General features: G+C 37.0%; 1 protein-coding gene across 1 annotated transcript in view; it reads right to left on the reverse strand.

Moving 5' to 3' along the window:
- RNF150 (ring finger protein 150) overlaps positions 1–25,231 on the reverse strand; it is a 328,862-nt gene that overhangs the window by 32,626 nt on the left and 271,005 nt on the right. The window contains exon 7 of the mRNA XM_031941619.1: positions 16,941–17,151. Within this exon, the coding sequence (XP_031797479.1) occupies positions 16,941–17,151 (211 nt within the window). The remainder of the gene's footprint in view (positions 1–16,940; positions 17,152–25,231) is intronic.

The following is a 25,231-nucleotide window of genomic DNA, read 5'->3' on the forward strand; positions in this document are numbered from 1 at the left end:
GTTGCTTCAGAGTTGGCTCAGTTGTGAACCAAAGGGCTTTGTGGGGGGAAAACGCTCTCACAGTCAGAGAGAAGTCCTAGCTGTGACAGAAAAAATGATTTTTTTTAAAGTAGAAAGAACGCCTGACTGTGATTTGCAAACCTAGATTCTCATCCTAGCATCTCTGCTTGGTATTCTTAAATAAATCATTTCACTTTTGTCTATGGGAGGCAGCTGTGGTACAATGCATATAGCATGGGGTCTGGAGTCAGGAACATCTGGTCTCAGACACTAGCTGGGTGACTCTTAACTTCTGTCTTTTTAAAAAATTAAAGCCTTCTTTTCAAAACATATGCATGGATAATTTTTCATCATTGACCCTTGCAAAACCTTGTGTTCCAAATCCCACCCCCCCTTCCTCCACCCTGTCTCCTAAATGGCAAGTAATCCAATATGTGTTAAACATTTAATTTCTGTCTTAACCTCAGTTTGCTTATCTGTAAAAATGGACAGGATAATAATAGTATCTACCTCACAGAGTTATTGTAAGCAACACATATATTTATGCAAAATGCTTAGCACAATATCAAAATTGTTTCTTTCCTTCTCTGAGACTTGTACATACAATGAGAATAATATTTTTGTTAACTGACCTCAGACAGAGAGGGAGGGAAAGGGAGTCAGAGACAGAGAGAGACAGAGACAGAAAATGAGACAGAGAATGAGAGGGATTCCACCCCGGGTCCTCAATTTCAGCAATAAGAAGAAGAGTGATAATAATAACCAACAATTATGTGGTCTTTTAGGGTTTATAGAGCATTGCTACCTGGATCACCTGAACAGCCCTAAGGAATATTATTGCCATTTTACAGATAAGAAAATTGAGGCTCATAAAGGTGAAGTAGTTTGTTCATCATCATATAGCCTCCAAGGCCAGTTTTTATCAGTAGATTATAAACATGATAAAGTCCTCAGGATCTGGGTGCAATAGACAGAAAGGGGACTGGAGCACTGATTCCATACAGCAATTTCATAATTGTTCCCTGGGGCAGGCAGGGAGGAGCACTGATAGGAATCAGTATAACCTCATAGTTCCACCCTCTGGGGAAGGTCATCAGAAATCTGGGTTATGTCAAACCCTTGAGGTTCAATTTTCCCTATAGATCTCCTATAAATCATGGCTCAACCATCTTTGCAGAATCCCTCTTGGGCTTAGACCCCCCCCCCCCCCAGCATTCTGTCCGTCTCTTGTGCCTTTCCTCTTGTCCCCTCACCATGCCCCATGGCGTCCCTCCTCTGGTCCCCCCATCGTACTTCCTAGTGTCTCTCCTCTGATCCCCTACCAAGGCTTTCTCCTTGTAGCTAAGTAACTCTTTTAGGGAACTGAATTCCTCTATGGACTTAGCTTACCAGCTAAGATCCCGCTCCAAACTCATGAGTGCTCCCTTCTCCTGATCACTTGTGGGTTCCACTAGGGAACTTGTCTTTTCCATCATTAATTATTAAGACCCTTTTCCTTGCTAACATATGCTCTCCCGTTCTTATTTCATATTTACCATTCTCGGTGTCTATTGTGTTTCTTCATTTTGTCTGTAACCTTTTATTTTTTCCCAAGAGAATGGCCAGCATGAAATCTTCCTATGACCAAATCCCAACTGTTGGTTCCTGTACCATCACATCATTTGGTGCCAAAAATGTTCCTAAACCACATCATTTGTGCATGTGTATGCACACACACACACCGTTAAAATAACTGACTTCCTTAATGATAAGAGAGGGATTAAAAACCTGAAATCAAAGGGCAGCTTCAGACCAACACTAGCCATGAGAATGTAGGTAGATCTCTCAACATCTCAAAGCTCTAGGAAACTCACCAAGAAAACATGTTGCACACTGGCTATCAATTTGCATTGGTGAAGGGAGTTTCCACACTGGGATTTCCCTATATCGATCACATCACAGTTGTGTGCTGATCTTCCCTCCCCTCCACAAGTTATCCTATTAATGTCTTTGTTTCCAATTCCTCTTGGAGGGAACAGAGAGGGACCAGGAATTCACAGGGATCAGAAGGTACAAAGTAGAGCTCAGTGGAATGAATGTTGGATTTGAATTTGAGGACCTGGGATGGAATCCCTCTCATTCTCTGTCTCATTTTCTGTCTCTGTCTCTCTCCCTGTCTCTCTGTTTCTCTGTCTCATACTGTGTGTGCAATACTGGAGAAATCCATTTCAGGCCTGTTTCCCTATTTATGAAATTAAAACTTGATGACCTTGAAAAGCCCTTCTACTTCTAAATCTACAACAAATCTGGCCTTTGAGGCTATATGATGATGGGCAAACTACTTTACCTTTACGAGCCTCAGTTTCCTTATCTGTAAAATGGAATGAATAATACCTGCCTGCCGTGTCTATTCCATAGGGCTGTTCAGGTGAAAATACTCCCTAACAATACTCTATAAACCCTAAAGGACCACATAATTGTCAGTTATTATTATTACTCTTTTTCTTGTTGCTGACATCATTATAGTCCCTCAACAGTGAAAAAGGAGAATCAAAATGTCTGTTTTTGTATGTCTAGTAAGTCCTGCCACATAAAAGTAATAGAGGGAAACACTGTTTTTTGCCAAATTGCAGCATTTTCTGCTCCCAGGGATGAATGTCAGGCTTACAATCCTGTCCTTACATCGAGAGTAACTTGATCTTGAAATATGAAGCCCCAGAATGAGAAACCCCTGAATTTTCCTCTGACACTGAGGCTCATGTTGGAGGACTGAGACTGTAGTTTCAAATTAAGCCTCTGTTATCCCAGGCTCCAAGGCTGACTTGGCTCTGTAATCTCATCATTATTTTTTATTTTTACCTGGAGGAGACTTTTCCTTATTAGGAGTGAAAGGCAAAACCTCACTCGGGAGTAGGAGAATCATCCTGGTACTGGTCTCCCTCAGGTGTAAATGACCTCAGGCTGGGAGAGGGTTGGACATTTTGGGGAACAGACTCATTACTGTTTTATGAGGACAGAGGCTCATCAGCAGATGGGCTGCAGCTCGGGGAAGGTTTTAGTCACAGTGGCTTCTGAACTTTGTATGATAATAATAATAATAGCTAGAGCATTTAGTTACACACACACACACACAAAATCCCAAGTGTTAGCTGTAGCTAAACAATAACAAAAATAATAATTATAGTTAACATACTTCAAGACAAAGCACTTCATATCTGTTACCTCATTTGATCTTCTCAACAACCTGTGAGATAGGTGCTATGAGTATCATCCCCATTTAACAGATGAGGAAACTGAAGCAGAGATAAAGTGACTTATTCAGGATCACAAAGCTTTTTTGTTTCTGATGTGGCGATTTGAACTTGGTCTATCCTGATTCCAGGTCCTATATTCTATTCACTGTTCTTTTCTTATTTTCCTTCTCTCTTTTTTTTTCTCTCTCTCTCTTTCTTTCTTTCCTCACTTATTCATTCATCCTTCCATCCATGCACTTATTTGTGTACTCATTCATCTATCTATTTATATTAGATAAAATTTTAAATTTTGGGGGGGATGGAGGCTGTTTTTACTGACATCAGGCCAAAAATTGTTCTTTTCAAACTTCTACTCTTTGCTGGAACAAGCCCAATCCCCCTTGCAAATGGCAACTTTGAAATACTTGCCAATGGCTATCTCTTCTGTCCCTCTCGATGGGCTAAATGCCTCTTAGTTCCTTCTAGTGCTCCTCCTAAAACCTCCACTTGAGGTCCCTCCTCATTCTAGTTGCATTGGGGCTTGGCCAATTATAACTTGTCCCAGTCCAGAAAGGTATTTAGAGGAAGATTTTCTTGACTCCAAATCCCATTCTCTTTCTACTGTATCCCATCACATTTCTCAGGTGATCTGTACCTATGATCTCCCTTTTCCTTTCTAGGGCCCAGGGAAGCTTTCTAGAGAAGCAGTAAATAACTACATAAATAAAACCAGCTCCTGAATATTCCAGAGCAGTTTATTCCGTATATGGTCTGGGAATTGTTCCTCATTGACCAATTAAGCGAGCACCCAAATCTTCCTTCTCATAAAAGGGAAGACAATAAGAATCAGTCCTGATCTGAACTGCCCAATATTTCTAACAGGAAAATGCTTCTTGGTTTTTCTTTGATGATCTAAAACTAAATTGACTGAATAATGAGTAGGTTATGTTTGATAGAACTAAAGAGCTCCTTCTAGCTTGATGTCCTCGGCATGGAAGAATTCACAGGATCATAAATAGAGAACTGGAAAAGACTACCTAACCCAGTGTCCTCAAGTGACTTGTTAAAGTCACACTAGTAGTAAGTAACAGTCATAATTTGAACTTGGGTCCTGACTCCAAATCTTATCTTCTTTCCATTGGAACAGAATTCAACTGATTTGAACATTTAATAAAAATTTCCTATGCTCCATACCAGTCACTGACACACAAAGATATATAAGGTACAGATCCTATCCCCAGGGACCTTCACATTCTAATGAGAAATATGTAGTACAGAAACAATTAGCTAGAAGAGAAAAATGCTCTGAGAGAGACATTTGAGAAAGAGGCCAATTTTAATATTTCTTAATTGTGTTTATCTTTAAATTTTGATTTCTAAAGTAAAATGAGGTTTATTTAAATAGCTGCTCAGTTTTGATTGTAAGGATTACTTTTAATAACCTCAAAATCTATCTTCAGTATCTCCCTCAAGTCTGATTTTCTTACCTCTCATTTTCTAACAGGAGAGCAAACTCAGACTAAGCTTTCCGAAGTTGACATTTCTAATGAAGGCAGAAGGCTTTATTTAAACACCTCGCCCCATCCAAAATCAGTGACATTGTCTAAAAAAGATGTAAATAGAACTGAAAAATGGAACTAAAAAAGATGTAAATGGAAATGAAAATGGAAATTTATTTTATAAATTTCCTAATTGTTTTTCTTTGCATCAAACAGCAGCTAAGTTTAATAGTATTTTTTTTCAGTTTTATGAAAAGACAATTTTTAATGTTCATTTAAAATAATTTTGAGTTCCAATTTTTTCCCTCCCTAGAACAGTAAGCATTTCAATACAAGTTATATATGTGCAATCATGGAAAATAGATTTCCATATTAGTCATGTTATGAAAGAAAAAAAAAGACTAAAAGGAAAAATTCCATTAAAAAAAAAGAAAGTGAAACTAGAATCACAGAATTTCAGACTTATAAAGACTCTCAGATGCCATTTACTCTGAGTTATACACACACAAATCAGTGACATCGTCTAAAAAAGATGTAAATGGAATTGTACTTTATAAATTTCTTAATTGTTTTTTCTTGCATCAGATAGCAGCTAACAAGTTTAATAGTTTTATTTTTTTCCAGTTACATGAACAGACAATTCTTAATGTTTATTTAAAATAATTTTTTGAGTTCCATTTTTTTTTTTCTCCCTTCCTTCTTCCCTAAAACAGTAGAAGAGCTGCAGTTCTAATTGAGGTCCTCTGACTCCACCTTGTTTAGTTGTTTCAATTGTGCCCACTGGGTTTTCTTGGCAGAGATACAGGAGGAGTTTGCTATTTCTTTCTCCAGTTCATTTTACAGATGGGTAAAACTGAGGCAAATGGGGTTAAGTAATTTAAGTGGACCACACAGCTAGGAAGTGTTGGAGGCTGGATTTGGACTCAGGTGTTCCTGACTCCAGGCCCAGCATTCTATTTACTGCACCACCTAGCTACCCTATCTCCATAGCCAGTGCTTTTCCACTGTCCAAAACTGCCTTTCAATTCAGTGCCTCAATTTCTTGATATTTGAAAAAAAGCAACATTAATATTTTCCCCTTCTTTGCAAACAAAGATATGATGTAATGAGATAATATATAGGAAAACTGCTAAAATCTTGGGATGAAAAGCTCTGTATGAATTCTGATGGGATTTTCTGGGGGGCAGGGAATGGAGAGGGTATGTGGGATGTGGAGCAAGGATCTGGAGAAATACTTATAAAGTTAACTAAGCCTCTAAGACTTAAGGATGACATTCAGATTTGTATTGCTCCTTTAACAAAAGATTGACTTTTACTGCCAAAGGAAATGATCTTTGCAGACATTAAGAGAGTGAAACACCTTCTGCTTTATAGTTTACTGAGAAGAATTTAGTTTTTAACGTTCATCCTGATAACCAGTTAACCAGAATCTTAGTGAAAGCTTCTGAGCAGACTTTTATGAGAAATAAAATCCCTAGGGAAATCAAGAAATCCCAAAGTGACCTGAAAGGAATCTTTGGCTCTTACTCTCCCCATCTGCCCCCCCGCCCCCCACTCACTTAAGATTTTCATGGGGACACTGATCACTTTTGTGATAAAGAAAAAGCACTGGGCAGGAGTTGAGGACTTGGATTTTTCTTTTGCCATTACTGGCAGCTTCTAGTGGAGAGAATGCCAGCTTTGGGGTCAGAAGCTCAGGATAAAATATGTGAGCTGTGAGATCCTATGCAAGTAATGTAACCTTTTGGTGCTTCAATTTCTTTTCATCTGTGAAATGGGAACAATACTAGATTTGTTGTCTCAGGAGTGAAAATCAAATGAGATCATATATGCAAAGTTTTTTTTTTTTTTTTGCAGATTTTGCAAATCTCAAGGCACAATATAATCTAAACTTTTATTGTTTTTAATCTATAAAATGGGGATGATAATCCTGTTTTCAAAGGATTAAAAAATGTGAGAAAGAAAAAAAGCTTTATGGAAATTAAAATCTTAAAAATTACCTCTCCCCAGACCAACATGTGCAAAAATGTTTGTGGCAGTCCTTTTTGTAGTGACAAGAAATTGGAAACTGAGTGGATGCCCATCAGTTGGAGAATGGCTAAATAATTTATGGTATATAAATGTTATGGAATATTATTACTTTATGAGAAACGATCAATCTGATGATTTTAGAGAGGGTTGGAGAAACTTACATGAAATGATGCTAAATGAAATGAGCAGAACCAGGAGATCATTTCACATGGCAATGGCAAGATTGTATGATGATCAATTCTGATGGAAGTGGCTCTCTTCAACAATGAGATAATTCAGACCAGTTCCAATGATTTTGTGATGAAGAGAACCATCTACACCCAGAGAGAAAACTGAGGGTGGATCACAGTATAGCATTTTCATTCTTTTTGTTGTTGTTTGCTTGTATTTTATTTTCTTTCTCATTTTTTTCTTTTTGATTTGATTTTTCTTGTGCAGCAAGATAATTGTATAAATATGTATGCCTATATTAAATTTAACATATATTTTTACCATGTTTAACATATTGGATTGCTTACCATCTAGAAGAGGAAATAGGGGAAAGGAGGGGAAATTGGAACACAAGGTTTTGCAAGGATTAATGTTAAAAAATTATACATGTATATTTTTTGAAAATTAAAAAGCTTTAATAATAAAAAATCACCTCTCCCCAATTTTTTTTTGGGGGGAGGGAAATATAGCTAGAGGTAGATGTAGAAGAGCATATAATGCTAAGGTAGAATGGGGACATCAGAGATCATCTTGACCTGCTCCCTCATTTTAGAACTGGTAAACCCAGTATTTTGCTTATGGTTTTACTAGTGGCTGACTAGTGGTGGAGCCAGGGCCAGACCAAAAGGCTGATGTTAAAACCAAACAACTCTACATGTATCACAATAGACTTCTCACTATATTGAAACAATGCTTTGTCCACTAGAAATGTCTACAATTTTTGATGTGAATTCAAAACTAAGACTTTTATTTGAAAAGATGCAAAGCCATTTAGCAATAACTGTTAAAAATGCACATTAAAGGCTTTTAGGGACAACTGATATTTAAACATCTTTCCCTGGTCTGCTTCCCTCCTCTCCCATCCCAGTCAACCACACAAGAACGCAAATCAGATACTTCTCAGTGTCCCTGACCTAAGGGTCATGGAAGATACTGGTCAGTCCCATTCTGAACATACAGTTTATACTGGGTTGACTTCATTCCAAAGGAACTTCACTCTCTGGACAACTTCAGACAGATATGAGGGCCATCCCTGGGGTGAAAAATGGAGTAAAGACCAGCAAATTTGTACTGCTTAAAAATCTCCTCTCTCCATTTTTTTTGGGGGAAAATCTAGCTAGATGCAGATGCAGAAGGGTATATAGTGCTAAGGAAGAATGGGGACTTTAGAGATCATGCTGACTAATTCCCTCATTTTAGAGCTAGCAAACCCATGTTTTGCTTACAATTTTCTAGTGGAGCTAGGGCTGGACCAAAAGGTTATAGTCTCCTAAGCTAGAGCTTTCTCCTGCTATCAAACACTCTATCTAATTAAGCCTCAGCTGAATTTAGTGGCCTTCAACTTTATCACTGCAATGAATTCTGAATCTCATTTCTGTAATACTTTGGCTCCTGAAGCCCTCTGTTAATAAACCTTTTTAATTCTTGCAGTGGATAGCAGGTTCACCCATTAGGCATTTTTATCTGTTTCCTCCTGCTCCACTGAACTCTGCATTATGGCTCGCCACAGCAATTTGTTTTGGAGTCAAAATCACCTTGGAGTGAGAACGTTACCTTCTTTGTCTTTGGTTCTGCTTGAGTATTGAAAAAGCCTGACTAGTCTCTCTGTTTCCTGCCATGATACGTTGTTTCGATGCTGCATTGTAAGTGCTGAGTGTAAAATGCTAGCAAAGGGACAGAAAGACAAATCTCATGATATCCACCATCAGAGCTCATTCCCGGCACCACTTTGGTCATTAGCAGCTAGCAGATATGTTTTGTCCATTTGGCGTTAGGCAGAATGCCCAACCATCACTCTTTGGAACCTTTGAGCAAATTCTATAGCCAAATAAAGCTGCAACTTAACCAGCTAGCTGAGATGCTTCTCTTTAGGGAGACAAAACACTTTTGGGGGGCTTTGGTGTGTGAATCAGACACAAGACAAGTGCTCCAAACAGCAATAAATCTGTTATCTGTATTGATTAATTCCTTCACGGGCTTTCTACTTCTGTAGATCATCAATATTCCCTAAGCACGGTGCCAGAAATATAAGGCTGATGAACACAGGCAGCATGGTCCTAAAGAAGTGCTCTTAAATTAACGAACAGCTCATAACAGAGCAAGGGACATTATCATCAAAAACCATGTGCACGCTGGAAGTTGGCCAGTTGCCATTTCGGTAGCATGATCATCAAAGCATGTGTTTATCTCAGAAATCCTTGCTCAACAGGACAGCTGTTCTGCTGGGGCTGCTGTTGCTTAGAGAGCTATCCGGCTGAGTAAAAGGAAGAGGATGTTGCTCTGGGTACCCAGGGCAGTAAGACTCAGAGGGATCATCATCTGGTACACTTTCTCTAGGACACTATTTTGGAACAGAAATAGTTCATTCTAGTCCTGAAAGAGCATTTACTGTTTGCAGTGACTGCAGAGGTTCTTTGTTTTCCATGGTGAAATTGCCAGCAAATCAAAGTAATCGTGCAACTAACAGCAACGTAAATCTTATGGGCACCAGGGGAGCTCATTCTCCTTTGCTGGTCCTAGCCAGAGCACTTCCCATAGAGAAGTGGAGCAATTTTGCCAGTTTGGTTTTTAATGCAATCACGGAGAGGTAAAAGTCATCACTTATTCTGGCTCTTCTTAATAAACACCACAATGCTTCATCTACAGGTGTCTATTTCCAGAGGCACTTGGATATTCTTCTTGAAGGAGCTAGAAGCCCAAAATGGCTGTTTTTGCAAATGTAAGAAAAAGCATAGTCAAAAAAGGCCATAAGTAGCCAGATGTTTTTGTCTCTGCTGCTTTGGTTTGCAGATTCAGAATGAGGACAAAATCAGGGTGAAAACCTAGAATTACTTTCCACTTTTCCTATCCCAGTGCCCAAGGACAGTCACAGCATGCCGAATGGCAATCCAAGTCTTTGCTACAGGAGTTAATGACTTTCCTATAATGTACTCCCTAATTAAGGCTATAGACGAATAAAATGATTGAATTTTTAAGCACAAAACAAACTTTAAGAGTTAAGCTAAATCTATTAACTTTTTTTTTTGGAAACAGTGTTGTGAACAGTCCTGAAACAGTGATATAATGAGTTCCACAAGTATGAGAAGGTAAATAATTCTGGGGCTTTTCCCAAATAATAGAAAATAGTCCCTGGGAGATGTTATTGCCTTTCCCCCTATGTGATCTTTGCTGGTAGCAGAGATAATCTGTCTGGGAAGTTTAATTAACTTAGCTTGAGACCAGGTCGCATCAGTAACCAATGACAAACTCAAGTTTGTCTTCTGGTTCCTTCCAGCTTCCCACTGATCCCTGCTGTCTCAGAAATCCATGACACATCTCCTTTATGTTAATATTAATGACTTAACCAGAAGGAAAGATACAAATTCCCATGGGGAGTCAATTGAAGAAGAGATCCCATACATTAAAGCAGTGTAATTCTCTTGCCTCAACTACATAAGGACAGCACAGTTCTCACTCAATTGTTGATAATAATTGGGAAAAAAGGGGGCAGCAAACTAGATATCTCATCAGGTCAGATTTTGACTTTCTATTGGTTGAAATAAACCTAACACAAAAACTTTCCCAGATGGAGGCTATTCCATTTAGTTCTACAATTATACATATACCAGAAAGCTCTTTATTGGGCCTCTGATGACAGTTATATTTCTGGCAGAAATGGTTCTTCCGGTGCATGTACAGATTTATTTGTATCCCCTTGTGGCCCTGCTCTCTGGTTCATACTTTTTGTGTCAGAAAGCTGCCAATGTTGCAAACCCATAACTACCACCACTCTAGACCTATTGAAAAGCTAAAGAATTTAGATCTGAGAGAAAAGTCTTTGAATTAAAGATTTTATAGCATTTTCTGTAATAAGTGTGGGATAAATATCCCTAGAGGGCTACTCTGTGATACTGTTGATAGTTGTTATGGCCGGAGTGCAAACTGACCCTCTTCACAGGCTTAGCTTGTGCTGAGTTTCAATGATTATTTTCTGACCATGAGTCTAGATTGAGAGAGATAAATTTGGTTCTGCAGCCAATTTACTTTTAAGAGGGCTGATTCAATTCCTAGGGTTCTTTGAAAAGAGGCTTCACATACAGATCTTGATAACACCTAAGAATTTTACCTTTCTTGAGAAGTTTATTCATGGCACCAGGGATCAACTACTTTTAACTTTCTTTCTAAAGAAACAGTGGAATGTAGGAAAGGAAAAGAAATTCTCCATAATGATGTCCTCACTACTCTGCATAGATAGAGTGGAAATAATGATAGACTTGGAGTTAGGAGATCTGAATTCTAATTTCAACTTTGCTCCAGATTCACTGTGTGAATCACTTAAATGCAGAGAATTTGCTAAATTACTTTTTTTTTTTTTTTTTTTTTTTTTAGAAGACATGTATATAAGTCTGGATAACAAAGACATCATAAAAAAGGAAGAGGAGAGAGAAAAATTTGGAACTCAAAATCTTTTAAAATGTTGAAAACTTAACAAAAAGGTAAATGGGAAACATTTAACAAAATAAAGAAAAATACAACATACCCATAAAAGAAAAGAGCAGGCATAAAAAACAGTCAGCATAATTTTACCAAAATAATGAATAAATAAGCAAAAAGAAGAAGAGGAGGAAGAGAGAAGAAGGAGGAAGAGGAAAAGAAGGAGAAGGAGAAGGAAAAGGAAGATGAGGAGCAGGAGGAGGAAGAGAAAGAGGAAGAGAAGAAGAAATGTATAAATGATGCAGCCAAGAGCAGGGAACAGAGAGTAAATAGGAAAGTGTAGCTGATATGGTAAGAAAGGTATTAGGAAGAATAAAGGTAAAAATAAGCTAAAGTTGGCAAGAAAGATTAGGAAAATATTTTTTTTTAAGTGATTAGAGAAAAGGGGAAAATTAAAGAAGGGAAAGGAAAATGACTTGAGATGTATGGGGCAATAATAACAGACAGCACTGAGAAGGCAGAGATGCTCAATTTTTATTTAGACTTTGCTCTACTTTGCCACTGAGAATGAATGATCTTTGGATTGTAAGGACAGATCAAAACTGGCTAATAAGGAGTTGATACCCAAATGGATCAGGGATCTCATTGATTCAGAAGTTCCTTTCAAAAATCATAACCTATCTATATGTGCCTGTTCTATGTAGTCTTATGTTTTCACAAAAAAGAGTCCTTTCAAGATCCTGAAGGATGTCTTGACGTTCTCTGACTGTTTGTCATTTCTTACTCTTGCCCTATGACTAACTCCATTCTCTCTTCATATCCTATAGTTCCTTGATGATGTCCTTTACTTTTGTTCTTCAGAATTGCTCATTGGTTATATGTTCTGGTCTGTATACAGCTATCATGTGTCTTTTCATTGGCTAATGGGTGATGCTCTTCTTCAAAGATAGTAGTGTTACATATCTCACAATCATATAAGCAACATAGGTAAAATGTTATTATTGAAAAGATGGACCTTTTATAGGAAGCTTTAGATCAGTAAAAGACTTTAAAGAAGTCCAGCCTGCTCTCCTCTTCCTTTTCAATTCTGAGTCTAGCTTGCTGTCCATTGCATCTACTTGTCCCATATATACATACTGTTATACAAATTCTATAGTGTGTCTGCCAAATGTGTGTTGAGAGCTGAGCAATATACATCCTTCATCTCTTTGGTATTTCTGGTGTGGATGGTCTGGTCAAACTTTATTTTATTTTATTTTTTAAAAATTTATTTATTTTTTAATATATAGTATTTTATGAATCATGCTGGGAGAAAAGAATCAGAACAAAAGAAAAAACCATGGGAGAGATAAAAAAAAAAAACAGAAAAAAGTAGCGAATATAGCATGTTTTGATTTTACATTCAGTCTCCTTAGTTCTTTTTCTGGAAGCAGATGACATATTCTGTCCAAAGTCTATTGGGATTGTTGGTCAAACTCTTTTTAGTAATATCACATGCAAAAGATAAATGAGGGTATAGTCAGAGAAACTGATGAGTTCAAGTCACCTGACTCAGATGAACATATCCTTCATTCCTGAAATCACTGGTGATTTCTGAGTCATTTTCAATGATCTCTTAAAGATCATAGAGAAGAAAGACAGCATAAGTCTCAAGAAGGACAAATGTTTGATTTTTTAAAAAGAGACAATGAAACCAGCAAATTATAGGTCAATGCATCTGACTTTAATTTCTTTAATTTTTACAATGCATTATTAAAGAGATAGTAGGGTCACAAAAGGGCAGCATAATCTTAGTAAGAACAAACTATTCTAGATTAATTTTCCTTCTTTCTTTGATGGGGTTATTAAAGTAGTAGAAAAGGGAAATTCTATAGATAGAGCTTTCCATAAGGATAGCTTTATAGGGTGGCCTTAGAGTCAGCATGATGTGGGAACTGAAAAATATTAGTTGTGTAAACACAGGCGAGTCACTTTGCCTTTTTCAAGATTTTAAACAATTCTTTCAGAACAAAAAGGGAAGAGAAACTTCTGGCCTCATTGAGAAAGGGACTTACCTCATCTCAAGTTCTTTATACCACTGAAATCACAGATCTAATCCTTATCTCAAAAGTTTACCTAGATTTGAGCAAAATATTTGATAAGGGATCCCATGCTGATTAAAGAGGAAAATGAAGGAATGGTCAAAGTATTAGTTCAATTAGAAAGTTTGGGACCTGATGATCGTCAGAACCTAAGAGAACACAGTCACTTGGAAATATTCTGTTTGGAAGTTTCTTTGATCCCCCAATAAAGCAGAGCAGACCAGACAAAAACAAATGTTCAAAGGAGAGAGTCTGTAGGAAATAAAGACTTATATAAATAAGACAATAACCATATATTAAATACTTTTTTTTGGTAAACATAGCAAAATATCTTTCTTTAAATTTCCAGCATTAGGAATAGTGCTTGGCACACAACAGGTAAAACTCCACAAAAATATAAGATATCATTATTGCTATCTTCAGGCCTTGGGGGCTCAAGGAGCTAGAAGGCAGGGTTGGACCTGGGGAGAATCTGGTCTACAGATCAAAATCCTGTGGACTGTCAGACAAATAAGCCAGAACTATGTGATCTGGGAAAACTGCAGCAGCTTGGATAAAAAATGTAATGTCAGGAACATAAAAGATACATATAAAAGAAAAAAAGCCTTTTACCTAAATGTCAAGCTTGCAAGAAGTTTACATTTCTTTTATCCTTTTACTGTTTCTTTTGGGAAGCTGACAGACAGTAGTTTAAAGCAAGACCTTTCTAGTTAAACTCTAAAGGCATTCTGTTTCAGAAGCGTGCTACCATTAAGTGTTCGGCTGACTTTCAGATGAATATGGTGTACCACATGGCCACGCTGATGACTAAGAAAGAAGTTAGGAGTACAGCTAGGAGCTGGAGCTGAAGTAGTTTCTGAGGCAAATGAGGTTGTTGGGACATGGTTTCTCTCTCTCTCTCTCTCTCTCTCTCTCTCTCTCTCTCTCTCTCTCTCTCTCTGTCTTTCTTTCAGTTTATCTCTCTGTTTCTGTGTGTCTCTCTCTGTCTTTCTCTCTGTTTCTCTCTATCTAGCTCTGTCTCTGTCTTTCTCTTACACACATACATACACACACTTTCCCCTCTACTATTCCCCCTGTTTCAATAGAGAATTAAGTTGAAGAATACAAGGAAAAATGGGATTTAGTCTAGGAATTGCAATCAACAGCCACATGTTTCATGACAGAGTATTTGTTTGGCCAAGCACTTCCACTGATTTTACCATATGTTTTTAAATGAGGCAATAGAGCAGTTGTTAAAATAAGGTTAATAATATTGATAAGATTGAAATATTCATTCATAAACAGGCATTTATTAAATGGCTACCATGGTAAGTTCCTCTGTGGGGTACTTTAAAGCAAAGTTTCTTAAACTATGGGTCACCCCATATGGGTAGCACAAAGCGGGTTGTGAAATTATGATTTATTATCAGTAAATGTTTGATTTGTATGCTATTTTTAATACCTTTCAGCTGAAAAAGAAGCCATACTTTAAAGAATGCAAATATCTAAGGTATGATCTCTGCTCTCTACAAACTTTCAATTCATTCACAATCAATTGGGAATATTCTCTTTAGAAGTTTCTTTGATATTTCAATAAATCAGAACAGACTAGACAGAAATAAATGATCAAAGGAGAAAATCTGTAGGAAAAAAAGATGCCTACATTAAGAAGGCAATACCTATATTTCTATAGATATAGTACTGCCCCAAATGTTTGCTGTCGATAGGGCTTTAATCTGCTATCTATACTGTGATTTCAACTAGTTTTTCCCCCATTAATGGAAAAATGACACACACAAAATAAAATTGCCCTCATATAGTTTTTAAAGCACACACACACACACACACACACACACACACACACATCTGCAGACATAGAGCTAAATCCTAATTCCAATGAATTTCAACACAGAATTTTAATTTCTACTACATAGTTCCACCAAGCTGAAACTAATTACTATATTTTATGTAATTATAATTTTGAACAGTATGAATTCAAATATATGGCTGCTTCATGGGACTGATTATTTGTTCAAATTGGGACTGAGACACGTACATGCATACATTTATGCACGTATAAACACATATATATCTTTATATATACAAATCATTCTCTAGTATTAAGAATATACATATAAGTATTATCTATGTGTGAATATACACATAAACTCACTAGCATGTCATGGTATCACCTCTCTGATGTCAAAGTCCTCTTCAAGAAGGAAGGGCAAACAATAAGCCCCAATCCCAGATCATTCTGGCTGTCATTGATTGTCCAACAACAGGTCCCAAGCCAAGCCCCAGTTGGTCATTGTTTGGGTCCAGATTGCCTCAGAGTGAATATAAATAGGACTCATTTCTCTTTTGCCTAGAAACTCAGAGGATCTTCCCCTCCCAGATTGGATCTTTTATTTATTTATTTTGATTAGATAAAAAAAGAGGAGATTCTTTGTCTCAATTCGTATCTAGCCTTATCTAGCCTTTATCTTTGAATACCCATTCATACCCATTGCCTCAGTCAAATTGAGATGGGTTAAAAACCTTAAAAAGGCCAAATTTCCTATTGCATCCAGAGCCATCGCCAGTCATTCTGATCCATATCTTACCACTGTACCCAGATGGCTTTGGAAGAGAGAGTGAGACAGGTGACTTTGCAGAGCCCTCCCTCACTTGAATCCAACTTACTTGCATTTCATGGCATCCCCTCTCTGATGTCATGGTCCTCTCCAAGAACAAGGGGAAACAACAGCAGCAATAATGTATACATGTATGTATATAACATACATATGGAAATATTATGAAATATTTACTATATACACATAATACAAGTAACATGTACATATTTTTTACCTGTCATGTTATGATATAATTTTGAATTAAAATGTAAGCAAAAGAGTATAATTAGCTTAAGGATATTAAATTATGTTTTCAATATTAAAATTCTTATTCATATCTGAGCCTTAGGCATAAAGCTAATTGACCTTTTCCAGGGAGCTTATATAAGAATTGATCTGATCTAAGATCTGAGGGCCAGTTCCTACCTTTGGCTAAGGAAGGCATTGTGATACAGGAGAAAGAATGTTGGCTTTAAGTCAGAGGACCTGCATCTAGATGGAGATTACAGAATGTAGTATTTATGTTTTCTTGGACAAATTTCTTAACTTTTCTCTCAGTCTCCTTATCTGTAAAACCAGTGGTTGGAGGAAATGGTATCTGTGCTTCCTTTTAGCTCTATAATCCATAAATAGCTCTCATTGCTCTTTTACCTGTGAAACTAAATATCTCAAATGCTTGAGTTTTCTTGGTGACTCAAGACCATGCTATAAATTGGAACTTCAGGCTTTGTCTTCAGAATGAAAATAGGCTTTTACATTTCTATGGTCATTATTACCTATTCATGCTAGAGTTGTTTAATGGTCCCCAGTCAAGAGGTGACAATGGCAGAGTGGGAAATGGACACTCAAAAGGTTTTATAAATGTCTCATATGAACTTTGCAGGCAAAGTTGAGACTTACTGTTGGCTGTAAAGTTAACCTCCCCTTCCTGGGGAGTGGCTTCTGCATCTTGGACTACTTGTAATTCTCCCACAGTTCGGACAGCGGGATCCAAAGTAACAGAACTTTCATTCACGGTTGTATCACTTGCACCTGTAATCTGATTGGTTGGTGGCCCTCCTATGGAACCTTCAAAGTCCGGTGGGATGTCATCTATGCAGTCTGCATTGGGCTGGTTAAAAAAAAATAAAGAAAAAACACTTTGAAGTTTATCTGCTATAAAACCAATGTTAACATAGGAAGATGAAAGAATCTATTTTAGTATCTTCTGTCTTGCTCTTTCTCCACACCCCCCCCCAGCTCTGAGTTCAAATTCCTAGAGTACAAATATGCTCAACAATAAGCATTTATTAATATGATTTGTTTCCTTCAAATAATAAAAACTTCATTGTTCTCTTTGTAGCACCATATAATTACTAAATAATGTTTATATGATTTTAGTAAAAAAAACAACAGCAACAACAATGAAAAGTTTCTTTAAAGCTCTTCTATTAAAATCCTCCATCTAGATAGAGGATCATGTTATAGGTGTGGCAAATTGGGCAATAGCCACATAACACATGATTCTTTTATAGGAACAGTGATTTCTTTAAAATATTTGTTCATAATCAAAGCACCATTTGACAGTCAGATCATTATCCCCAAAGACTTGTGAATTATTTTTATGATGAAGTATGAAGGGGAAGGGGAAGGGCAGACAGAAATATGTTTGACTCACACCTGAGAATTGCTGATTTAAAAACTCCCATACCAAAAGAATCTAGAACAAAACTTCTCAATGATTCATCACTAAAACACCCAAATTATAATTCACAGAATCTTATGCATTGGAAAGACTTTTGAAGGTCATTTTATCCTAAGCAAGCCTGACAGAAGACTTTCTAGTTTCTGCTTGAATACCTCCAATGATGAGTAACTCACTATTTCTTAAGACACCTTGTTTCATTGATGGACAGCTCTAATTTTTATAAAATTCTTCCTTAAATTAAGTGAAATCTTTCACCCTGTTACTTTCACTCATCTTAGTTCTTCCACATGGAATTAAGGCAAAAATGTTATTGTTCTTTTATGTGACAGCTGAGTACAGAAGGCATGTCCCTATCCGCTTCCCTTTCCCATCTCCTCCTCCAAATCTCATCTTAAAGAATATTAAACAAGAAGAATGGAAATTTACTTATTTTTATTCTGTGGGGAGGGAGATTGATCTGATATACTTTCTCATTATGCTTTCTGGCATACATATCTTTGTGTACTCATGTCCAGATTGGAAATCTTAGACATATTCACAACCAGAGAAAGAATTGTGGAGACTGAATACAGATCAAAGCATACTATTTTTACTTTTTTTTTTTTTGTTTTTCTTTTCCCATAGCTTTCCCCTTTTGCCCTGATTTTTTTTTTTACAACATGACTAATATGGAAATATGTTTTAAATGATTGTACATGTATAATCTACATCAGATTGTTCGTTGTCTTGAGGAGGTGAGGAGGGAAGGAGAAAAAATTTGGAACTCAAAATCTTTAAAAAAAGAATGTTGAACAGTAGCTTTACTTGCAATTGGAAAATAAAATACTATCGGGGGGGGGGGGAGAAGAAGTCCTAGGCATTCTGCAGATGGGGTTTGGTTTTGGTGTTGCTGTCAAGGAAGGAGTCTCCCCTTACATGAACTGATGCTAAGTGAAATGAATAGAACCAGGAGAACATTGTACATGGCAACAAGATTATACGATGATCAATTCTGATAAATGTAGCTCTTTGCACAATGAAGTGACTCAGGACAATTCCAGTGGTTTTGTGATGGAGAGAGCCATCTGCACCCAGAGAGAGACTGAGGGGACTGAGTGTGGATCACAACATAGTATTTTCACCTTTTTATTGTTGTTTGCTTGCTTTTTGTTTTCTTTCTCATTTTTTTTCCCTTTTTAATCTGATTTTTCTTGTACAGCATGATAACTGTAGAAATATGTGTAGAAGAATTGCACCTGTTTAACACATATTGGATTACTTGCAGCCCTATATTTCAAGAGGAACGAGAAAAATAATAAGGGGAGAAATGGAGGATTGAGGAGATTTGGCTGCCATTGATAAATGACCATTCTCCAGGTTGACCTCTGAGTCACTTGAGGGTAAGGAGGTAAAACACTGCCCATGCTAGGCAGTGTTCAGGAAAAGAAGCCAAAGTTAAAGCAAAAAATGACTTCTTTATTTAAAATTCATTAAAATGAAAACCTAATGAATATCAAAAAATGTTATAGTCCAACAGTGTCAAAGTACTGAGGGAAAAGCCACTTTAATATATTATTGGTGGGACTACAAACTAATAAAAAAGATTTGAAAAATAATCTGCAATATGAAAAGAACTGAAAAACTGATCCTATCTCTGGACCCAGAATTTTTGTTGTTAAGATTCTATGCTCACATCATAAAAAGGGAAATAAGGCTTATTTGCACAAAAATATTCATAGTTTCTCTATTTATAATTAAAAAATGGAAACAGTCTCTATGCTGAAGAACTGGAGAACAGCTGAATAAATTGTGATCTATTAAATGTAATAGAATATTAGATTAAAAAAAATCAATAAATCTGCTATATACAAGAAACTTTGGAAAGAGCAATCAGGGGTAGTTCAGAGTGAAAGCAGCAGAATCAGAATGGTATTACACACTGATTCTGATAATAAATTAAAACAAAAGATTTTTTTTTTAAGTAGGAAGAAACAAAAGACCAAAGGTCTTTAGAAGAGCTGGAAAGGGAGGCAAAAGAAAAAAAAAAAACAAATAAAATTTACTTGTTTGTTATTTGTCAATTATTTTCATTCTGCCTTCTTAAAGACTGTGGGGGGGGACATCCCCCATCTTTGCCTCCTTGTTTTTTTGTTCATCTGTCTTTTTTTTTTCTGCTTGATGAAGATTCAGTTTAATTTCTTAAAGTGGAAGTCTGTTGTTGCTGTGCACAGATGGGATATATAGCAATGTTCTACCAAGTGTTCAGGGTACACTACATTTATAGGAAAAAACAAATCTGGAAGAAAAGTTCACATAAAGCAGATGCTTTCTTTTTCTGGAGAAATTCCTGAATTGATCTCCTCAGGTATAACTATCTCAACATAATAAAAAATACTTATAATAAAGTTTAACATGCTATCTCAAAGGGAGAAGCAGCATATTAGAGGAAAATGGGTATTGGACTTGTAGTCAAAGGTCTGGCTTGTTTTAATGTTTTATTTTTTCAAATTACATCTAAAACATTTAACATTAAAATTTAACATTCTTTAAAAAATTTTTATGTTTTAAGTTCTTTCCCTTCTTCTCCTTCTCCCTCATCGAGAAGGCAATCAATTTGATATAGCTTATATAGGCAGTCATGGAAAACATTTTTCCATATTAGCCGTATTATAAAAAGAAACAGACAAAAAAAAAACCCTCAAGAAAAATAAAATCAAACAAACAAACAAACAATTCTTCAATTTGCATTCAGTTTCCACCAGTTCTTTCTCTATGGATAGACAGCATTTTTCACCACTAAATCCTTTGGAATTATTTTGGATCAGTGTCTTGCTGAGAATGACTAAGGCATTTACATTGATTGTAAAAAATTGCTGTTACTTTGTACAGTGTTCTCCTGGTTCTGCTCATTTTCCTTTGCATCTGTTCATATAAGTCTTCCTAGGTTTTTCTGAGAGCATCCATCACAATCATATATCACAATCAGTTTCTAATTTTTTGCCATCACTGAAAGAAGTACTGTAAATATTTTTGTCCTTTTCCTTTTTGTTATTTTTTTTTTAATCTCTTTGGGATAGAGACCTAGGAGTGCTATTGCTCTGTCAATATGCCCTTTGGGCAAAGTTAAAATGGTTCTACAGAATGGTTGTTCATTTACTAAATGTTACAGAGTAGGAATACAAAGATCAAACAATACTCACTGCCCTCAAGGACTTCATTAGATGAAAAAACCCAAAATGTACATGTATGTAAATACAAAGTAATTTCTGGGGTAGGGAGCATTTCTTTCTTTCTCTCTCTCTCTCTCTCTCTCTCTCTCTCTCTCTCTCTCTCTCTCTCTCTCATCTCTGTCTCTCTCCTTGTTCAGGCAATTGGGATTAAGTGACTCCCCAGAGTCACATATCTAATAAGTTTGTGAGGTAGGATTTGAACTCGGTTCCTCTCTGTAAAGCTATTGCTCTATCCACTGTACCACCTAGCTGCGCTGAAACTATAGATTCTCAGGGGTGAAAGTGAGTTGTGAGTAAAGCATGAAGGCAGAAGGTAGAATATCATCTAAAAGAAATATCAAATTTGTCACCACATAGTAGATGAAGGGAGACATTTATAAATATAAATATAAATTATAATATAAAGCTGTTGTTTTGTTCAGTAATTTCAGCTGGGCCCAACTTTTCCTGACCACATTTGGGGCTATTATTTTTTCAAAGATACTAGAGTAGTTTGCCATTTCCTTCTCCAATTCATTTTACAGATGAGGCAAATGATGCCAGATTTAAACTCAGGAAGATGAGTCTTTCTGACTCGAGATCCAGCACTTTATCTACTGAGCCATCCAGCTGTCTTACTAAAAAGTAGATAGACTGGAGTTCAATTGTTAAATGTTTAGAATGAATTTGTTTTTTTTTAATTCTAGAGGCAAAAGGGAACTACTGGAGATATTTCAGGACAGGAGTAATATGGTAAAAAGAATGCCTTAAGTTTATGGGTAACTGTGTGAGGATGAATTGATGAGGGGAAAAGACTTGAAGCAACAAAATAGTGGTGATAAGGGCTTAATTTATGGAAATGGTTACATGAGTGATGTAGAAAGGGATTCATTTGATGGACATCATGGAGGTGGAATTTGATAAAACTTTGCATCTGACCAGATATCTCTAGTGAGGAAGGGAAAGTTAAGGTTGGTTTTATGATTGTGCACCTAGCAAGGGTGCCTGCAAAGATGGTGCCCTCAAAAGAACCAGGGAAGTGAGGGAAAAAAGGTAAATTTTTTAGGGGGCAGAAAAGATAACAAATTCTATTTTGAGTATATTAAACTTACATCTATGATTCTCTACCTCCAAATACTGGAGAAAATTCAGGAGTAACATGGATTATTTTTCAATATCCTCCAAAATGGATGCTTTGGGAAAGCATAGCAGTTACCCAGGATGTAAGCAGAAGAAATCAGAGATGCTTCACTTTTCTGAGACTGTTCTGTTTTCATTTGTGTATATTGATAGAGCTTATTGGTTAATCATTGTGCTAGAAAAAGGGAGTGACATCACTTAATAATTCTGGTGTTACATTCTACAATAAGGACATGGCCATTATTCAAATAATTCTAAATAAAATTTAGTTCAAATTTGGCAAATATACTGAACCATGACTGGGATCTCTGAGCTTTGACTACTTCAGTCATCATAACTTGAAAGTTTCAGAAATAATCTCAAATAAAACTATTTAAAATACTTATTCATTATTTAAAATAATGAATAGATAAATTCATCTTATTTTCACATATACTTCAGAGAGGTTTCTGGAAGCCTACAAGATGGTAGAGAAAAATATTAATTAGACCAAGAAGTTAAATATTAGTAACTTCAGTGTTTCTGATCATAATCTGATGGGGGAGTTGTAGAGCTTATTTTTTTTATTATGAATGATGATGGAAGCAATGAAAATTTTCATATCTCTGGTACTTAAAAGTTTATTAGGCACCTTCTTCCTAATTTGTGGGCAACTATGATGCAGGAAGCTTTGAAAAGATAGATTACTAGCGAGAGAAACCACTCCAATGGATTGCATTCAATGGATCCTTGATTTGGAAGGGAATTCAAGAATCCAGGTCATCTGAGTCACACCTGAACAAGAATCCCCTCCATAGTGGCCCTGAGGAGTGAACTCCATTATTCAAAAGGAAACACACTACTTTCCATGGCCACTTTTGAACAACTTAGTCATTAACTATTTTTCAATTTGTCTCTTTGTACCTTTCAGTTACTGCTCTTACTCCTGATCTCAAGCCAAGCAGAAAAACTGTAATCCCTTTTCCATGAGATGACTCTAAATACTTGAAGAAAGCTATTACACTATTAAATAAATGTCTTCATTCAGTTTTGAAGTGCTGCAAAGATTTTGGAGCCAAATCTCTCTCTCTCACCCCCGCCCTTCAACCAATTTCCATTCTCTTTCTCTCTCTCTCTCTCTCTCTCTCTCTCTCTCTCTCTCTCTCTCTCTCCCTATCTATCTTTCTTCTGTTTCTTTTGGTTTCTCTCTCTCCTCCACTCTTCTCCCTCTCTTTTCCCCCCTATATCCTTCTCTTTTCTTCTTTCTCATTCTCTTTGTTCCCCTATTTATCATCTTTGTCCATTTCCCCCTCTCTCCCTCTCTCTTCCTCCTCCTCTCTATCTCTCCTCTGTTTTTGTCTATCTTTCTCTCTTTCCTCTTCCCTCCTTCTCTTTCTTTACTCCTTTCTCATTACCTTTCTTTTTCTGTACTTTCTCTCCTCTGTCTCTCTGATTCACCTTCCCTGATTCTCTCCCCTCTCATTTTTTGTCTCTCTTCTCCCCTCCTATCTTCATTCCCTATCTCTCTCTCTTCGCTTCCCTCCTTCTCTTTTTCTTCCCCTTTGTGTCCCCCTTCTCTTCTCTATCTCTCTGTCTATCCAATTCCCCACATTCCTTTGCTCCTCTATCTTCCTCACATCTCTTGAGACACAGCTTGGTATCATGGATAGAGCAATGGACTCCAGGACAATGTGAATTCATGCTTCCCCTCTGATATTCACTAACAATGTAATCCTGGACAAGTCACTTACTCTGTGCCTCAGTTTCCTCATCTGTAAACTGAAAAGATTGAGTTCTAAAAATTCTCCCGGTTCTAAATCTATAATCCCTTGTAAAAAACACTTAGTATATAGTACACTGTACTGGCACACAGTAGGTGCTAGATCAATGCTTATTTCCTCCTTCACCCTCCTAGCCTAGCTCCCTTCAGTGTTTTCTATTTCTCTATACACATAAACACAAGCACATATAATAGAGCCTTCTGAATTTGTAATCTCATGCTTGTAGGGAATGACTGATGTGGAAAAAACATCCTCAAAGGCAGATCAACGACTCATCCATGAACAATATTACAAGTTTCCCTGGGTCTTTGAGAAGACAGATTACTTGTACAGGGTCAAAAAACCAGTTTATATTGGAAGTAGGAATTTAACCCAGATCTCCTTGACTGGAAGACCAATCTCTTCCCGGGACATACTACCTCTCCCATAGCTAATGTTGCTGTTGTCCTTCAATTGTGTCCAACTCTTTGTGACCTCATGGGCCATATGGTCCATGGGGTTTTGTTTTTTTGTTTTTGGTGAAGATACTTCAGTGATTTGCCATTTCCTTCTCCATTGAATTAAGGCAAAGATGGGTTAAATTACTTGCTCAGGATCATGTAGCTATAAATATCAGAGGCTAGATGTGAACCCAGGCTTTCTTGACTCCAAGCTCAGTGCTCTATCCACCAGTTGCCTCCACATGAAAATGCACCTATATATTTTTTATATGGAAACTAGATATGGTCTTAGTATAAGCAGAGGAAATTCTTGATGCACTGAGTTCTAAGGGTGTTTTTTTAAAACATATACACGGCGGGTTATAGCCTGGGTTTTGAGCTATATTTTTTTTTTTTTACCCATAATGGATTTTCCTCATGCTGACTCATATTTACAGCCACAGACGGACGATTTAGTGGTCTGCTTCTCCACTGCCTGTCCAGCCCTGTATTCACACAAGCTGATTTGTGTTGTGTGCATAAACCATCGAGATCAGCACACAGCTGGCATGAAGGCAGCTGGGACACGGGAAGAAAAGCCTGGCTAAATGCATGTCATTACAATCTATCACTGCCCTTCAAGGCGCCCCTTCTCCTGCTGTACTAATGTGAAAGCAGGAAGAGAATCAGAGTTAGCATGATTTCTCCCTTTCAGTGATAATTCCCATCAGAGTTCCTATTCCATTAACACTGTGCGATGGTTCATTTTTTTTTATTTTGCTGTCATTATTGGGAATGAAGGGGATGAGGGTTAAGACTGGGGTGAAAGGGGGAAAATTAGTATCTGGGGCTCCCATCCTCACTACGGGCTGGCTTTTCTTCCAACACTATCTTTTGTTTAACTGTACTCTTTCTCGCCCAACCAGGGGATCGGGGAGTTTGGCCCGCTGCCTGCCCTCATCTGTTCAGGAAAAATGTACATATAACAGCTGGTGGC

Source organism: Sarcophilus harrisii, chromosome 6, assembly GCF_902635505.1.
Source record: "Sarcophilus harrisii chromosome 6, mSarHar1.11, whole genome shotgun sequence".
Taxonomy (NCBI): Eukaryota; Metazoa; Chordata; class Mammalia; order Dasyuromorphia; family Dasyuridae; genus Sarcophilus; species Sarcophilus harrisii.